This window comes from Lolium rigidum, chromosome 3, assembly GCF_022539505.1.
Source record: "Lolium rigidum isolate FL_2022 chromosome 3, APGP_CSIRO_Lrig_0.1, whole genome shotgun sequence".
Lineage (NCBI taxonomy): Eukaryota > Viridiplantae > Streptophyta > Magnoliopsida > Poales > Poaceae > Lolium > Lolium rigidum.
The window spans coordinates 9,148,998-9,166,755 of record NC_061510.1 but is presented as its reverse complement, the minus strand read 5'-3'; the positions used below and the strand labels follow the sequence as shown (position 1 = coordinate 9,166,755).

Sequence of the window (17,758 nt, the reverse complement as noted above, 5' to 3'; positions counted from 1 at the left end):
TACAAGCAGCATCCGCCAATCTCATTCTCGAACTCTAGCGCCACCACTCATTCGTATTGATAAACCACCATCAAGAGGAGCAGAGGAGGCGCGAGGTCCTCATCGATGAAACTCTGGTGGTAGAGGCAGGGCTCACCTTTCTTCTCTCCATCGCTCTTTTTGTTTGTCCATGACCGCGCATGATCGGATCTCCCGAGTCTTGAGTAAACAGGGCGGTGACGGGTGCGAACCAACATAGCAAGTAGGGCAGGTTGTTTTTTTTTTGCTCGCTTCTCCGTTTTAGAAAAAAAGAGGTCGGGGGTTGATTTTTTAATACTTTGAAAAACTGCAGTATGAGGGATACTTCAGTATTTATACTGTAGTTTTTGTCCATTGCCAAACGCATTGAAGTATTGTAAACTGCAGTAATTTTAGAAACTAAAGTATTCTTGAAATACTTCAAAAATAAGTTGCTACCAAACATAGCCTTATTTTCTCTTAGCTAGCAGACCCGGTGGCACAGCAATCCAGCCCACCGCGACAACGGAAATGCAGCCTAGGCCCTAGGCCCATCGCCTCTCGCTGCGGTCGTCGTCGTCTCTTCTCTTCCACAATCACAATCGGTCGGGACTTCCATTCAATTTCAAACTCACTCCCACTCTCCCTCCCCACCTCCCCTTTCCTTCTTCCCCACTCCCGATCCCTCTCAACAAGCTTCAGCGACACCGGCCGGAACCCATGGCCGCCGCCGCCGCCGCCGCGCCGCCGCCTCGAAGCACCACCGGTCCCTCGCCACCGGATCCCGCCGAGTTAGGGTTTCGGCCGCCGTTCAGCGACACACCCCCTCCTCCTCCTCCTCTACCAGGCACCCAAGGTACTACCACCGCCCGCCGCCCCTTCCGCATTTCTTTGTTTCTGTCCGGGACCCTCGTCCGACTCGCCTAGTCGCGGATCCAAGGTTCTCAGAAGCTTGGCCGGAAGAATGCCCACACCAAGATTTCAAATCTTGGTTTGCTGCACTGCGCTTTGAATTCTGAGAGAGATGGCGCCGTGGTACAAGAACTGAACGCATTCCGTTATGCTTTACTACTCTGAATTTTTGTTTTTAGATAGATGCTTTGACGCAACTGCACTTCTGTCCGATATTTCCTTGCCTGTTTGCATGCTCAAGTCAGATTAGGGCTGCTAATGCCGAGTACGCTAGTTCCCTATGCAAATTTGGGTGAGAATTTGTTAATGAATAGCCTACCAATTTTTTTTCTTCTAGAAAACGCAAAAGGGTTGTGTCTCGTTTCATTGAAAAGCATAAGGAGTATTTACGGGCGTAGAGCGGCCGGGTACAACACACACACAAAAAATACATCAGTGCACAACCCAGGTGCTTGGCAAAAACAAGGCCTAGAGCTTCTGCGTGTGCCCATAGTCTGGCCTCCGCCTATCCCTGCGCCTTGCTCCCTAGCTGCGCACCATGGTGTTTAACGCGCAGAACGCGTTAGTCTCAGGCAGAAGTCTCCGCGACAACTTTCTACTGGCACGGCATACCACATGCATTTTCCACCAGCTCAAGCAGCTACCAGCCTACCAAATTTTGGCCTGTTTCTTATAAGTAGCAGTTTATGGCCACTAGACTAGCTCTCGAGCCTATGCAGAACAGTACAAGTTAACATGAAACTCCATTTTCAGCAAAACCAAAATTTTGTACTGTGCAAATGAAGAATATAGAACAGAATGGAATTCCCTGTTCATATTGATATTCTGAAAAAGATCTTGGTCAGCTTGCTGATCTGTGAAAGAAATGCTACTAGTACCAATGTCAATCATAACCATGATAGGCTCCACCTTCATCAGCGTAACCGTCGTTGCTGTAGTCACCATAGTCATAGCCAGCGCCAAATGTTTCACTGTCGATATCTTGTTTCGAATCCACGTCAAAATACATGTCATCATTTCCATTTGCTTTGTTGTCCTTGTCTTTGATCTGCACTTGGAGTCCCACCAAGCATTTGAATGCAGGGATTAGAGCAAGTAAAAGAAAAATATTTAATTTGTTGTGGGAGTACCATCAATTTTTTTGATTTTACCCTCCCACCAAAATTTGAATTTTTATCCTTCCTTTGTTACTTACCTGTAATAGTATCCTATCTTGCTTTACCTATCTAGCGGAACAAGAGATAATAATACAGAACCTTTCTTTTGCAGTTGGGCCACTGTCGAGATTGTCAGGGGAAGATCTCAGTCCTGATCTGAAACCTTGTCAAGGATTCGAAGGTGCTCCAGATACTAAGGTAAACCCTTCCACCTCTTTCCAGTATCTCTCCATATGTTGGGTGTGCACACATAATGTGCAACCTGGTGTGTGCTTGCTCATGCATCTCCCTCCCACATGGTCCAACTCCCTACTGAAGAGTTTATTTTTCTGATTTTAATTTTTATACAATTCAACCGTTGTGATTAGTTGAAATATGTTGACATGGTTTATCTTTATTGTTAGGATGTGAGGACACCCGAAAGCTCAGAGTTTTTCTTGAGGGAACCTGAAAGTTCTGATAAAAAACTCATTTTGGCACGTGAAGCATTCACTGATGAACAATGGGTGCAGTTGCATGCTCAAATACTAATTAGTGGATATCTTACGTGAGTCTTTACTCCCTAATGTTAACACTTATTCAGGTTTCTCGAAGTTAAATTTATGTTCTTTCTAGGCATGGAAGAGCACCAAAAGAGACCAACATGATTCTGGCTTTTGGAGAGCCAGGTTTGTACAATTCTATGTTCTACAGATTCTCTCTGTCTTACTTTTCTACTTCTAATGTTTGTAATAACGTGCAGTGGAGGGTCAGAAACATGCGTGGGAGGAGGTTTGGCGTGCTGCTCTTGACAGATGCCAGAACCAGATGTCGCCGATGGCTGGCCTTGCGACACCACCTAGTAGTTCTTTGATAGGTGATTCCTTTTCTTATTTTGATATACCACATTCTTTTATATTTGTTCCATCAATAAATAAATGAGTTTGCAGGTAGCTGTACTGTTGAACAAGGTAGTAAGGATACTACTGTCTGGAAGAGCACCATTTCAAAACCATACCGTGATTCACTACAAGGTGGTAGTGGTGAGAAAAAAACTCAAGTTCTGGATGTTGAGAGACCTACTAAGATGCTTGAACAAAGAAATGGTGATGAGGATCACCTAGCAGTCAGTTGTGCCCAAAAAGCTGATCAAACACTATGTGGTGAAGGTAGTCCCATAGCTGAACCAGATAGCAAGGATACTGCTGTGGGCAAGACCATCATTTCAGAACCACCAAGCAGGGAAATCCTCTCTAATTCACTGCAAAGTGACGGCCATGGGAGAGCAAGTCAAGGTGATGAAAGTACGGATGAAAGTACCAGAACTGATGCAGAGAAAGAGCATCCCAGTGATGAACTCAATGTACAACCTGCTGGAATCTCACCTTCTGTAAGCTACAATGAGGCTGTTCAAGACCTATCGGATGATGGCAATGGCTTGGAACAGAACGTGCTAGACACATGTTTAAAATGTGGTAAATCTGGACAGTTGCTGAGATGTTGCAGCTGCCCCTTGGCTGCCCACGACAGCTGTTTTGGTTCATCGGGGAGATTCGATGATGGCCAGTTCTATTGTCCGGTTTGCTTCTACTCTAAAGCCACTAAGGGTTACAAAAGGGCTGAGAGAACATTATCTGAAGCAAAGAAAAATTTATCTGGTTTCTTTGGCTGGAAGCGATTTGCAAAGCAGCAAGATGAGCAGTCTATTACTGGAAATCAGCAAAGAGCTGCCGCCAACTGCGAGAAGGATCATTTAAATGGTCGTTGCGCATCTATAAGGCAAGCTAGTAACCATCAGGCTAAAGAAGCAGCTAACTTTTCTCGTAAAGATGAAGAGACTTGTCATGGAAATCCAGAAACCCATGAAGTTAGAAGTAGCAGTTCAGTTGATGAAGTGGCACATTCATCTCAGAATGGAATCAGTTCTATTGCAAATCGCAATATCAAGGCTGTCAAAGAGAACCATCTTATGAATTCGCCCAATTGCGAATTCTCTGCCAAAAGAGGAGATATATCAGAGCGAAATATGAGCCGCCGGAAAGTAACTTTTCAAGAAAAGGAGACAGGGGCATTAAATAGTCATGGAAAAGCATCAGGGCGCCAGGACCAGTACGTGCATTCACCAGCACGGAAAAGATCCTATCCGTATCCACCCGAGTGTTAGTAAGTACTTATTTCCCTAGTTGTGCTCTCTGAATAATTATGGATGTTCGTGTCCTGTGGTTGTTTAGATCCAAATGACTTTGAACCCCCAGTCTTAGACTTGTGACAAACCATGAATGCTTGTAGGTTGAAACTTACCAAGCCCCAGTTCTTTTGCTTGATTGCATTTTAAGGTTGTTAGTTCTGTATCATGATGTTACGATGCTAATAAGCTTCGTGATGTTCAAAAACTAAAAAGATCTCTAGAGGAAAGGGGTAAGTCCATGACATATACTGATAGGAGGGAAAACCATTCTCTTTTATTCATGTGGTTAGGCTTTTTCTAATGTTCTCTGGAATAATTAAGGATCTCTGTGAACTGTGTTTAGTTTAGATTGAAATGACTATTGAACCACCGGATCTGACTTGCCAAAAATAAAGCTATACCATGGATGATTGTACTCCCTCCGATCCATATTACTTGATGCTAAAATGGATGTATCTACAACTAAAATTTGTCTAGATACATCTATATTAACATCAAGTAATATGAATCGGAGGGAGTAGTATAGAACCTGCCAGCCCCAAATCCTCTTGCACAATTGCAGTATTTAAGGTTGGCTAAAATTGAAAAGTGTAGTGACAGTGGTAACTCTATGCCATGACCACTTATATGAGGGAAAGCCAATCTCTGTATCCATGGATGATTCACAGGAGTTTCTATGCTCATGTTTTGTTCAAATTAAGTTATATATTTGTAGAGGAAAGGAAAAAACTGCCCAACCTGAAAATAATAAAGCCAATCAACACACAAGGTTTAGTACTGAAGTGAAGTTATATTTAGGATAGGAAGTTAGATTGTATTCCGGAATATGTACTTCATTGCATAGGATGTTTGACTGCTATGTTATTGCTAAAGGCATGCTGGAGAGGAAAGGCACAAACTGCCCGACCTGAAATTAATAAAGCCAACCAACACACAAGGTTTAATACTGAAGTGAAGTTATATTTGGGATAGGGAAGTTAGATTGTATTCCGGAATATGTACTTCATTGCATAGGATTTTTGACTACTATGTTATTGCTAAAGGCATGCTGTTGTTGTTAACAAATTTTTGTGCAGGCACATTTGGGTATTATTACTCTGTGCTTTGCTGTTTCACAGCTGCCTAAACTAAAATAACGTGCGCACTGTAAAACAGTAAGCACAAACGAAGATTTTTTTTACAGTACCTGCGTTCCTAACTGCAGATGCTCTATTTATAATTTATCATGAAGATGGCCTTGTTTCCATCTAATGTAACAGTGTATGGTTCCGTTTTCATAATTCCCAAAACTGAGCAAGTCTTTATTGCAGCTCTACACCTGCTAGAAGCCCCCTTGCGCCAAGAAGAAGGTCCTTCGTATCGACTGCGAGGCGCGCACGGCTCCTTTGGACGGCAGAAGAAGAGGAGGCTTTGAGGGTAAATTTACAGGACCATTTTTTTCTTTGGTAGTTAATAACGTACACATAGTTGTGTTGTCCTTACTTGTCTGTTGTACTTGCACTGATTAATTCCAACATCTGCGATGCAGGAAGCGGTGGCCCGGTTCGCCCCAAAAGGCAAGGGGCAGATCTCGTGGATCCAGATCCGGGAACACGGCGATGGCGTGTTCCACCCCAAGCGTTTACCGAACGACCTGAGGCAGAAGTGGAACAACATGAAGAAGAGGGACGAGGCCCCCCACGAAGGGGCGGGCCTTGCAGGTCTGGTTGCGAGGACACGGCGAGCGAGCCTTCCGCCTTTATGGAGAAAAGAGGCTTGTAAAGATGGCATGATTTAGCGAAGGGTGGCGGGAGGAAATGTTGGCATCTGGAACATTTCCAGGAGTATGCCTGTATGTATATCATCATGCATGGGGGAGACTCAATATTCAGTAACTTAGTGATATCTATCCCAGACTTCATTTCTCTCTGATGGTTATGTAATGATGTTATTATTCTCTATATGTATGTATGTTGAAGTGGAGAGGGCCTCGCAATATTTGTGAGCTGTTTTCTTATTATCACTGACTTCATATCGTCTTGTACCTCTTCCTGTGGTTCATTTTGAAAATTACAGAAATAATGAGCTGAGGGACTATATTTACCAGTCTTAACTGTCTGCACTCTAAACTGTATATGGTTCTCAGTTGAGCCGTGAGCTGTATATCTCTATGCTGCCCATTTATTCATTCCATTGCTTGGCTTGAAATTTTTGTGGCATTGCAAAACCCCGCCTTGTTAATGGTGCTACTGCGTCCCAGATGTTTCCGTCTTGGCCATATGTTGAGCCTTGCATCTACAATTCTGTATCCCTTGTGTTGCCCCCCATGTCTGCAGTTCAAACTGCATATCTCTCTGGTTTGTGCCTAGAGCTGATATGTCGATGAAACATCTGCTGGGAACATATCACTCTCTATGTACTCTTCAGAATGAATGCAACTCACTACTTGCATAACTAAGTTGTCTGTTGCTAAAAAAAATATAAGTTGGCCGTTGCTTATTTCCCTGTTTGTATGGTGGATCAGCATGAAACTTGAATGTTTTGAGCTACATGATGCCCTCTGTACAATTCGTTCGAAGATGGCCGATGACAGCTCTTAACCTCTTGCTGTCTTTACAGTGTGCAGGCTACAGCAAAGAGGGGAGGAGGGCATGACCCTGTTCTTCGTATGCTGCAACCTCTGCTTCGGCCAGTAAGTGCAGGTCATTGTGGGCCGCGTGCTAGGACAAGGATGACCAAATTAAGGTAGTGTCCGCGAACCAGCCGGACGCAGCGGTAGGGTCGGCGCCAACCACGACCGAGATGCCGCTTCTTCCTGGATGATCAACAGCAGCAGGGGTGACGGTGCTAGAACGTATCAGTGCTCCCATCCCTTCGTATGCTACGGTTGCTACCGTATGAAAAAGTATTTTATACATATTAAAAAATTATACGGAAAATTGTGAGTGCTCATGAAGTATGTCCCTACAACATCCTAAAATTTTATGTCTAAATTCGACATGGACACTGAGAAACAAAAAAGAGAAAATCCGCATGAATAGTGTCATTCTCTGATTTTGTCTTTTTGTGACACCAGGTAGCACTAGAATGACACTATTCATGTTGATTTTCTCTTTTTTGTTTCTCAGTGTCCATGTCGAATTTAGACATGAAATTTTAGGATGTTGTAGGGACATACTTCATGAGCACTCACAATTTTTCGTATAATTTTTTGACACGTATAAAATACTTTTTTTATACGGTAGCAATTGTAGCATACAAAGGGGTGGGAGCACTAGATATTCCCTCGTGCTACTACGTCAGATGAGCCCGAGTGAGACCTCGATGAGATGAAATGTTGTACAAAGTAAATTAGGACGATGCAAAACTTATTTTTCAGATCCGAAGATTTTGCAGTTACTTGGTATGTAATGACTATATAACTAATATCACCATCTTTTCTCATACTACTATTTTCTAAGCACATAGTTTTTTTTTTTTTTGAAGCTAGGCAAAAGCTTTAGCACATAGTTATTTAATTTGTATCCGTTTGACTGTTGGTTTCAGCGACTCTCTAATAACAAGAACATACTTTATGTGACTTCGTGACACAGATTTTTCATCCCTTGCAATGCACGGGCACATGTTCTAGTCTATCACTAAAATGCGCCTATATATTTTCGTATCTAGATAAAGGTGAGTAATTTGTTTTGGGACTGAGAGAATATTATAGCTAGCCAAGTTTAGAAAGACCTGTGCGCGCAAGCCGCAAGGAGCTAATTCTTTCCTAATTACGCAGATTGTTAGAAAATTAATCAGTGCCCATCTGAGGAACAGATTCGCCTGGAGAACCATGAATTGCTACATAGTATGATATGTTCTCGTCCACAATTTATGTGCTTTCCAGCTTAGGAACATCAGAAGAAAGCAGGCTGAGGTACATGACCTAGTGGGATGACATCATAAACCAATTCATAAAGATTCTGAACTTCCCATTTCGACCTGGCAAAGAGCATATGTGGATCACATATTCTCCAATTCTCGTGAGGAACACATAAATGTTTGCCAATTCTCTTGAAAATGGAGGCAAGACAAAAGCAATCACATTATATTTGAAAGTCTACATCTGAAACTGATGTGAGCTGGGAAAAGTTTACAGCTACTTAGTTGAAGCCAGACAATGACCGCAAGAATCACTATAGCGAAAACAGATAGCAGCAGGGACATGCAGGAGCAGGCACCCTTGGCGCACTTGTTTAGAACTGCAAGCCTTTTTTTTGCAAACGCTGAATAAGAACAGGTTTTTTTTTGCGTCAAAATTCAAGACCTGCAAAGCTGGAAAAAGTTAATATCATAGAGCCATGCAACTTTTCTCAAGGTCTAAGGTAAGGCCTGGAGAGAAGGGTCAGAAATACAACCTGGAGACATGAGCTTGTACCATCAACATGATCGTCTAAGTCATCCTGGGATCATAAAGATAGGGCAATGATTATCCAGACTGAAGAACAATTATATGTGTGGCTTTGCAGTAACAAACTAGCAATCAGTCTTGTGCGCAGGTCAAGTTTAAACTACACATGGAAAGTATGGCCACAACAGGAAGATAGACATAACAAAAAGGTTAAGAGGTAAAATAGATCAATAAGAGCATATAATGGATCTACAAAGAAAGTATATGTGAGAACTTAATATTGTTATGTTCATACTTAACATACTTTCTAACAGAAAAAACTATGAAATAATAGTTTATTGAACCAATAGGTTGGACCACTGAACCAGCAATCTGACCACTGAAGTACAGCCACTTACCATGACGATAACCGCTCCAGGTTCAATAAAGCTAGATGCAAAAAAAAAAAAATATTCATGATGCCAGAAAGGGTGGAAATTTATTTAATGCAATAAATCACATTATCTCAGCACTTGATGCAATAAAATTATTGTTACCCAAGGAGGATGATAAAATGTGCAACTCTCAGTTTACTGTATATTGTACCTTGACCAGGGTTATTTTGTTTTGGGATCACTTGAGCAGAGCCTGCTGTCTCTTCAACTCCATAGAGAGCAATTTCAGAGAAATCTTCCTCAGATAATCAGACTGAGTAATACAAAGATAACAATGTAAATTTTTAAACCAAAATAAGAATAGATTAATAGTGGCTTGCAACCAACAGTTCTGGTGTCATTAGGAGCTTAGCACGGAAGAGAAGGTGTGCTTCAGCTTTAACATTTAAATCATAATCATACAGAAACGGTAATCTAAGCAGCAAAACACATGTCTGAAATTAGGGATATGGCCAGAAAATCCAAATCAAGATAGTGACAGTGAATCAGGCAAGATGATGAAGACCACTCGAGCACAAAAAAGGAAGTGGTCTGCCACAAATAAGATGACCAGAAATTCCTAATAGAAATAGTGATACGTTACACCGCAAGAAAAAAAATCTATTTGATATTTTTTACCAGACTGGAGTAGATGCATTTAAGATTAATCCTGTCAAAACAGAGGGAAGAAGAAAGTAAGGTCTTGTTTGTTGTTCAGTCTGAGACAAACGACTTTATACCATCACGTATCACAAGGACTTGGGTAGTTCTACTTCATATGTAACAATTTAGGATGCGTCGACACGTGCCATATAGACATGAATTCGAAGAGTAACTGACTGAAGCAACTCAAGATGCAACACTAGAAGATTCAAAATGGGTCGATAAGAACCAAATTGATGATCAATGTTTGGTCTATAATTTATGTATCATAAAAAATATTATAAACATGCTAGCTTATGTATGTACTCCCTCCGTCCCACGAAACATGTCAAAGGTTTATCAAAATTTAGATGTATCTAGACACTAAATAGTAATAGATACATCTATATTTTGACATATTTTGTGGGACGGAGCCACGGAGGGAGTACTATTTGTATGTACATACTAAGTGTGAAAATGCTAAAATGGCTGGGATGTCCTCCAAATGGTTTAGGTGTGGGTGTTGGCAAACCCATGGCCCGACTTCATGTCCCGGCACCACAGGAAAAAAAAATGTATTTGTCCCCAAGCATGAGAAAATCAGAGGATATGTTTCCAGGAGCATGTAAGGACAATGTTAGCAGCCGGAGAGCAAAAAAGTCACCAAGGGCCCCAAAATAAAAATAAAAAAGAAACTGCTCAAGGTACATAAACATGACATAAAAATCTTCTGCAGAATTGGAGAAAGTTCTGCTCCATTATTAGCCCATAATGTTTGTGCTCGGCTGAGTGGTACCAAAGATAGGTTATATTACCTGGCTGGTCGCTGCGGTATACATCTTGTCTTCAAATCGCTCAGCGACTCCTTGAAGATGGTTCAGTCCATCTAGATCTAGAACTGATGCTGGCAGATGCTTCTTCAGAATTTCCACTCTACATGGATGACGCAAAATGTGAACAAATTGAGGGATGCATTGCTTTTGAAAGTTGTGTGCAGTAAAATTGTAAAATTGAGGAATTGGCGTATGCAGTGACAAATTGGTGAATGAACATATGTCGACATTTTTCAGTGTTAGGCTGGATATATATGAAGAAGGGGTGCATGAGTATACAAGTTGATTAGTGAATCCCCCTGCAGGAAATAGCTTGTGCGTAGATCGACAAGGAATCTGCTTCTGCCGCTACGGATACGGCTCTATCAGATCGACGACCGAGTGGCAGAATTGAGCCGAGCACACGCAGAATATGATTAGAGGGACGAGAAAGCAAATCAAATCAAATCAGTTGGTGTCCTTACATCCTACTGACGATCCTGCTGCGCCATTCAGGGTCGTGCTGGGCGGCCCAGTGGCCTCCGGCGGCGGCGGGGTCGTTCGGGTGAACGCCGGCAGCGGGGTTGGACCCCTGCACGGGCTGCCAGTTGGCGTCCATGGTGCGGATCGGCGATTCGCCTGCACTGTCTAGGTCTCGAGGTGGCGGAGGTGGTAATACAAAAAATTCCTTGGCACTCCCCCCTTACTTCCGCTTCATACTTCCTGCCTTGGAAATGTAAGATGTTTTAAGTATTTATAAAGTAAACTAGATACAACCTAAAATAAGCGAACTACATACTAAAAATAGACTAGTTACAAACTAAAGTGGATGAACCAAAAAAAAGTAATTCAACATCTTAAATTTCTAAGCGGTTCTAAACGGAGGGAGTTGTTAACTTCATCAGCAAACGGAAACCAAAGTACCAAACTAGTAGTTGGAAGAAGAAAAAAAAGGACTCAATGGAACTAATTAACATGGCCTGGCCCAGCCCGGTTTGTTGTTTCCCGTTCACAAATTAATACACATGCCTACTTTTTTTTCCAGAAATTTCACCAATCTATTAATAATTGGTACAAAGAGATCCAAAAATAATAATAAATATAAATAAATCATTGGTCCACCTAGCGACGACTACAATCACTAGCGCGAGCCGAAGCGCGCCATCGTCCTCACCCCTCCATCACGTCAGACAAAACTTGTTGTAGTAGAGCTTGTTGTACTAGGCAGACGAGAAGTCATCGTGCTAGGCCCAACCATCGTCAATGATGACAACCGTAGATCAGACGAGGCTGACCTAAATCTATACCAGCGAACACGAAAACCGATCGGATCCCAGGACATCCACACACGACTCCACGTTCCCTCCACCGACGCTAGACACACCACCGGAGCAAGGATAGGGCAGAAATGACCTTACTCTTGCTTCAGAATGTAGCCGCCATCTCGCCATCCCAAAAAAAGACACCGAAAACAAAATAAATGAAGAACTGAAACCTTCCCGTCGGCGAGAGGCCGTAGTCCTCCATGGCTCCAAGACCACCTGAGGCGGAGTGGACCGGCAACGTCACTAGCAAGTGGGACGAAACCCTAGATGGCCTCGTGTATCTTGTCTGCCAGTACCGATTCGGTATATCATTCGGTGTTGTTGACAGCAATCTGAACATCTCATATACTTCCTCTGTTCCAAAAAAAAAAAAAAAGCTTCTCAACGTTTTCTATTTACGGATGTACATGTACGTATACCTAAAACATGTCTGTCTATATACCTCCGTATGTAGAAGAAGCTTTTTTAGGAGTGGAGAGGAGTAGAATGAATCTACTTGTACCATCTCCGTTTCCAGTAGTGAATTGATGCCTGGAATGTTGTACTCTAGTTGAGATGTATCTGAAGTTGCTTCATTCCTGTTAAACTCTCCAACGATGCCTGAGCACGTGCATCAAGAGATTCTATGGAGCACTCCTTGCCGCCAGATAATATATGATCGGCAGCTGCAGCCATGACAAATGCTTTCTGCAGCCTACAGCAATGCCAAGATGCCTGGCAACGAACCAGGAAGAAGCCCCAGTCCTGGCAGACCCAGGGGAGACGTGCAGATCCTCACGATGGTCCGGTAGAAGCCTCCCTGCAGCTGTCGCTGCTGATCGCATCCTCGATGCCTCTGGCTGGAGATATATACCTCGGCAGCATGTCGGCTCCGCAGGTAGCTGTCACCAAGGCCTGCACACTCCAGACATGGAGGGACTCCACCTCTTGCTTGCAGCTCTTCAGATCCTGGTAGTTCAGTCTTCTATGAAGCTCATGTCCTCTGGCATATATTGATGTCTTACAACGACCATATAATACTTCCAACTTGCTTCTTTTGTTTCCCTTTTCTGAGTATCAACTCCAGTTCAGATGGCATCACACTACAGCTACCTCATGGCCTCAGAGCTCACAACCCTGTTTGTAGTAAACATCAAACACGTAGAGGAATTTACAGTGGATAGACTCGAAGCAATCCAACAAATGTAACCAGGGCAAATAAGATTTCTACACACACACACACAAGGTTTGAGCAGGAACTGGAACCAAATTCCAGAGCATGTGTTAATATGTGACAAGTTCAGGTCCTGTGATCTAACAAACACGGCTATCAGAAGCTAAATTCCAGAGCATGATCGGTTAGGGCCTTAAGGGCATGGGTCGGTGGCCTCTGCGGACCATTCACTCCCTCCACCGGTTACCGCAGGAGGGATTGCAGCACACATAGAAAATAGTCATCCCCTCCTCCCCCCTTGCTGTAGCCTGCACATTGTAAAGATAGCAAGATGTAAAAGAGCTGTCGTCAGACGGCTACGATGGAATTGTATAAAAGGACGCTGTGCAACTCATTCAAGTTTCAAAGCTGAATGTTGATGTACAATAAACACAGGAAAATTATCCCCAACCAAGTTAGTTATGCAAGAATAATCAAGACGCCTTCGTTCTAAACAGGACATAAAGAACCCTACATTCCCATGGTTAATCAGTTAGCAATTTGCATAAAGGGTATCCTCTGTTGCATAAACATACGAAGCCACAAACCAGAGAGATATGGGGTTTGGAATGCAGAACTGGGGTCAACACTAGGGATATATAGAATTCTAGAAGCAAGCCTCAAAATTAGGTCAGAATGGTAGCACAACAACATTAACAGGTGCGACTTTTCAATGTGCACTGCCATGTCACAATATTTCAAGCCAAACAAGGGAACATATAAATTAAATAGGTTGGCACAAGGACATACAGATGAAGGCACAAAATCAGAGAGTTATACTGTTTTGAATGTAGACAAGCAAGACAACAGCAACATTAAGAAGGCAAGAATTTCACAAAGTACACTGTATGTCATGAATCATGTTATAAAAGGACAGGAATTGTAGCCTGCACATTGTGAAGATGGCAAGAGGTTAAGATCCATCGTCAGACGTCTTCGATCAAATTGTGAAGGATGCCATGTAACTCAACTCAAAGCATTCAAGTTTCACAGGTAGATGCTGATCAACTATAGAAACAAGGAAATAACCTAGGGTAACTGCGTAATGCCAGAAATATTAATTTACATCTATTCTAAAGAGTACAGAAATACTAATCAACAGGTTAGTATGTTATTGTTGCATAAACATATCAACTTAAAGCACAAACCGGAGATATGCAGTTTGGACTGCAGAGTATAGGTTATGATATAGAACTACGGATGCAAGCCTCAACATGAGGCCTTTCCGACTAAAGTTGGTAACAAGGTGTGGGGTTTCAATGCGCACTGCTATGTCACCATATTTCAAGCCAAGCAAGGGAATGATACACAGGTTGCACAAGGACATACAGCTGACGGCACAGATATACAGTTTTGAAGGCAGCAAGGCAATACAACAGCAACATTAACAGGAAAAGAGAATTTCACAATGTGCATTGCCATGTCTGGAACCATGATATTTCAAGCTACTTAAACAGATAAAATAGGTCACAGGAATGAACCTGGAAGAAAACAGCCTCGCCGTGACCGCAGGCAGCGCAGCGGACTTCCCTGGTCCGTTGCAGAGTGGGGTCAGAAGCCACATCTTGCAGGACCTGTGTACGCTCCGCGGCGGCGTGCTGTACCTCGTTGCGGTAGACGCAGTTGTTGTCGGCGATCTCCTGAACCAAGCCAGCAAGAATTGGTGGGCTTTCCTTCTCTTTTTATTGCAAGTATTCACAGTTTAGAGGATTACTTTTTTTCAGAGCAGGAACAGACAGTAATGAAGATTGATAAGGTTGTGTCTATGGAAAGATAATTCGCAGTTAGAGGTCAAATAAACATGCGTTATCATTATTGTCCCAAAAAAAAAAAAAGTTAAAGTGACAAACGTGGCATTCTCTTTTATTTTGAATCACATAGCGTTGCCTTGTGGGAAACATGACAAGGGCGTGCTTGACTGAGCTCCAATCGGCTCACAAGATAATTAAACCGAAGTGCAATAACAGGGATCGCGCAGCAGGCATGAAGGAAACACGATAACTGCGTGCGTGTGTGACTGGGCCGCAATTTCGGGTTCAGAGTAATCTCAGAGGCCATGAGGACCAGACACCCAAAACCCTAGGATTTGGGGGCGATCGAACGGGGACGGGAACGGGAACGGAGAGCTTGGCGTGGGTTACCTGGTGCTCGCAGTTGCGGCAGGCGAAGAGGAGCACGCGCCGGTCCTTGTCGTCCTTGGGGTACAGGATGTTATTGCTGCCATTCATCGATTTAGTACGTAGTAGTTTCAGTTAAATCAATCAGTACCAGACACCATTGAGGGGAGCTGGAGAAGAAGCGGTCGGTGGGGAAGGAAGGGGGGAGGCGGGGCGCGCGCGTACCACTCGCGGCAGAACTTCATGGTGCTCATGGCGGCGGCCGGCGGCGGCGGCTGTTTCGATTCGCGTTTGCCTTGTCGCTTACAGCCGCGCGCGGTTGTGGGTGGAGTTCTGGCCTCTGGGGCTGGGTTTATATACGGACGGAACGGAACGGAACGGAGCGGGTGTCGCTCTTCTCAGGTCCTTTCTGTTCTGTTTTCTTCCAATTTCGCCCTTCACTCCTTTTTGAGTATTCATCGATTTCCACATCTTATGTAAAAAAAACAAACATAATCATGTAAAAGCTAACATACTTAACTAATGATTTGACTAATTCGCAAAAAAAATGATTTTGCATTTTTTTAAAGCTGGTTGAATGGTCGTGTGTCCTCGTGTCCATCAGCGATCTATGCTCGCATCGTTCGAGACTGCCCGTCGTGACGAGGCCGCTCGCCAGTTCATTGTTGTTCAGTGACCGTGGTGGACATAGGATGGTCAAACGCAACACCGTCCAAGGTTCCCTGGCGATGGCCCATTGCGCGGCGCACGACGCGTTGGGAGGCATGCGGAGTCTGACCAGGATAACCTAGATAAGGAGGAGAAGGCAGCAACAATGGTGGTGGTGGAGGGGGTGAGGGTTGTGACATGATACGCTATGACGCCGACATGAAGGTGGCGTTGCTAGCAGAGAAAGCCCGCTAAAACGCCCCCCATGGAGGAGGCAACACAACGCAGGAAGGCCGAAGAGGAGTGGGCAAAATTCGCCGTGAGCTTGACATGGCAGAATTCATGGCCCCATTCAAGGTCCAACGCGCGTCGGGCCCTTCACGATGCCGGCCCCACCAAAAAGGTGTAGGATGCGTGATGTCAAATAACCCCAATCATGGTAGGACGCACGAGGGAGAGTTGATACAAACAGCTTACCTGAAAATTGGTCAACGTGGCCACGTGGCTGCGCCTAAGGTGGCCCTGGCGTAATCCATGAATCCATTTGTAGAGTGAGTAGTACTCAGACTTCATGAACATCCTTTCTAAGAGTGAGGAGTACTACAGCCCATCAACCAAGGTTAAATCAGCCCATCTTTGAAGCCGGACCTTCATCTATTGCACTGAGCTAAGCTCAAAAAACAAAACAAATCTATTGCACTGAGCCGACGAAATCGCAAGAGCTATTTCTCGCTCATGGCGAGCTGTACTGCGACTGGCCCACATGATCCGCCGACATGGCCCGGCCCAATGACGCGATTCTGTTCTGCTCCATTCTTTCCGTTTCGCCAGTGCTTCTTTTTTCCGTTCGTTTTTCTGCTCGGTTCCTTTCCCTTCCTCTTTTCCGTTTTATTATTCTTAGCTGTAAACAGAAGGGGGGTCGATCTCAATCATTTTTAATTTACTCAGTAAACAAATTTTAAAATCTGAACCATTTATGAATCATGATTTTTTTAAATGAACCTTTGTACCAGGTGAACAATTTTAAAATCTGAACCATTTTTAAATTATGAACCTTTTTTATCAGGTGAACATGGTCTAAAATCTGAATTTTTTTACCAGGTGAAAATTTTAAAAATCTGAACCTTTTAAATTTATGAACATATCTAAAATCTAGACATGTTCACCTAGTGAACCATTTTAAAATCTGAATAGTTTTCAAAAACAATCATGAATATTTTTGAAAACTAAACATTCACGAATGCGTTTGTGGGCTAGTACAATCGGGAACATGCGACTGGTATGGTGGTAAACTAATTGTTATTTCGTTTTAGGTGGCTCACGTTGCTCTCGTTGGTCGCTCGGACGGACGCTATACCAAGCCCTTCTAACACGATAGCGCGGAGTACGTGAGCGAGGCGACCATTCCGGCTCACTGGAATAGACACATAGGTGGTCGTGATGAAACGCCACACAAAATGTTATGGCCTAGCTTGTTTGATCCGTGCAACATCCTCATTCCATTTTCTCAAGAGAGGAGTGGTTTCCTGCAATGCCATTAGTTAAGATCAAGAAAAGAGTTTGATGTGATTAGTGAAGAAAATCAGACTAAAAACCAAAAAAGAACATGCACGTTATACGGCCGTCGCCTATCAAGGCACGCCCGTTTGAGCCAGAGACAAGGGCGTCTACGCCCAAGCAAGACAACCAGCGGTTGTGCTTCATTTTGTACAAAGTCTACCTCCCAACCTCACGAACACTCTTCCAACTGATCATAACTCGTAAGTGTGCGCTTGCGTGCACCCTTCTATCACATGTGATTAAATACGAACCCTCCAACAAAGAGTACGACTAGACAAGACTCGATCAACTTCGGCGTGAGCGTTTCTTGTACATTTCAAGGTATGGTCGTATTTTCTCTATCCCAATCTCCTCGTTGGCTTTCCCTTTGTGATCTTATTCAATTATAACTCTCCCAAAACCTTTGCCAACCTATGTTTGTGCAAAATTAGATTCACTAGTTTGTGC

The 17,758-nt window shown here is 43.4% G+C and overlaps 2 protein-coding genes and 1 long non-coding RNA gene across 3 annotated transcripts; 1 reads left to right on the top strand and 2 right to left on the bottom strand.

Annotated features, from left to right (window-relative positions):
* Positions 1-717: 717 nt before the first annotated feature.
* Positions 718-6,252, top strand: LOC124694293. Its single transcript, XM_047227292.1, has 8 exons — positions 718-853; positions 2,179-2,264; positions 2,471-2,613; positions 2,682-2,734; positions 2,809-2,922; positions 2,996-4,208; positions 5,544-5,649; positions 5,762-6,252. The coding sequence occupies exons 1-8, from the start codon at positions 718-720 to the stop codon at positions 6,008-6,010; spliced, it is 2,100 nt and encodes a 699-aa protein (XP_047083248.1). The 3' UTR covers positions 6,011-6,252.
* Positions 6,253-8,154: 1,902 nt separating this feature from the next.
* LOC124694394 lies at positions 8,155-9,211 on the bottom strand. Its single transcript, XR_007000462.1, has 3 exons — positions 9,188-9,211; positions 8,610-8,654; positions 8,155-8,518 (listed from the first exon to the last, which is right to left on the bottom strand). It is a non-coding gene; the product is annotated as an uncharacterized LOC124694394 (long non-coding RNA).
* A 3,689-nt stretch (positions 9,212-12,900) lies between these two features.
* On the bottom strand, positions 12,901-15,374 carry LOC124694640 (DNA-directed RNA polymerases II, IV and V subunit 9B-like). Its single transcript, XM_047227606.1, has 4 exons — positions 15,329-15,374; positions 15,128-15,203; positions 14,468-14,626; positions 12,901-13,255 (listed from the first exon to the last, which is right to left on the bottom strand). Exons 1-4 carry the CDS (start codon positions 15,355-15,357, stop codon positions 13,175-13,177), a joined length of 345 nt encoding a protein of 114 aa, XP_047083562.1. The 5' UTR covers positions 15,358-15,374; the 3' UTR covers positions 12,901-13,174.
* Between the last annotated feature and the right edge of the window lie 2,384 nt (positions 15,375-17,758).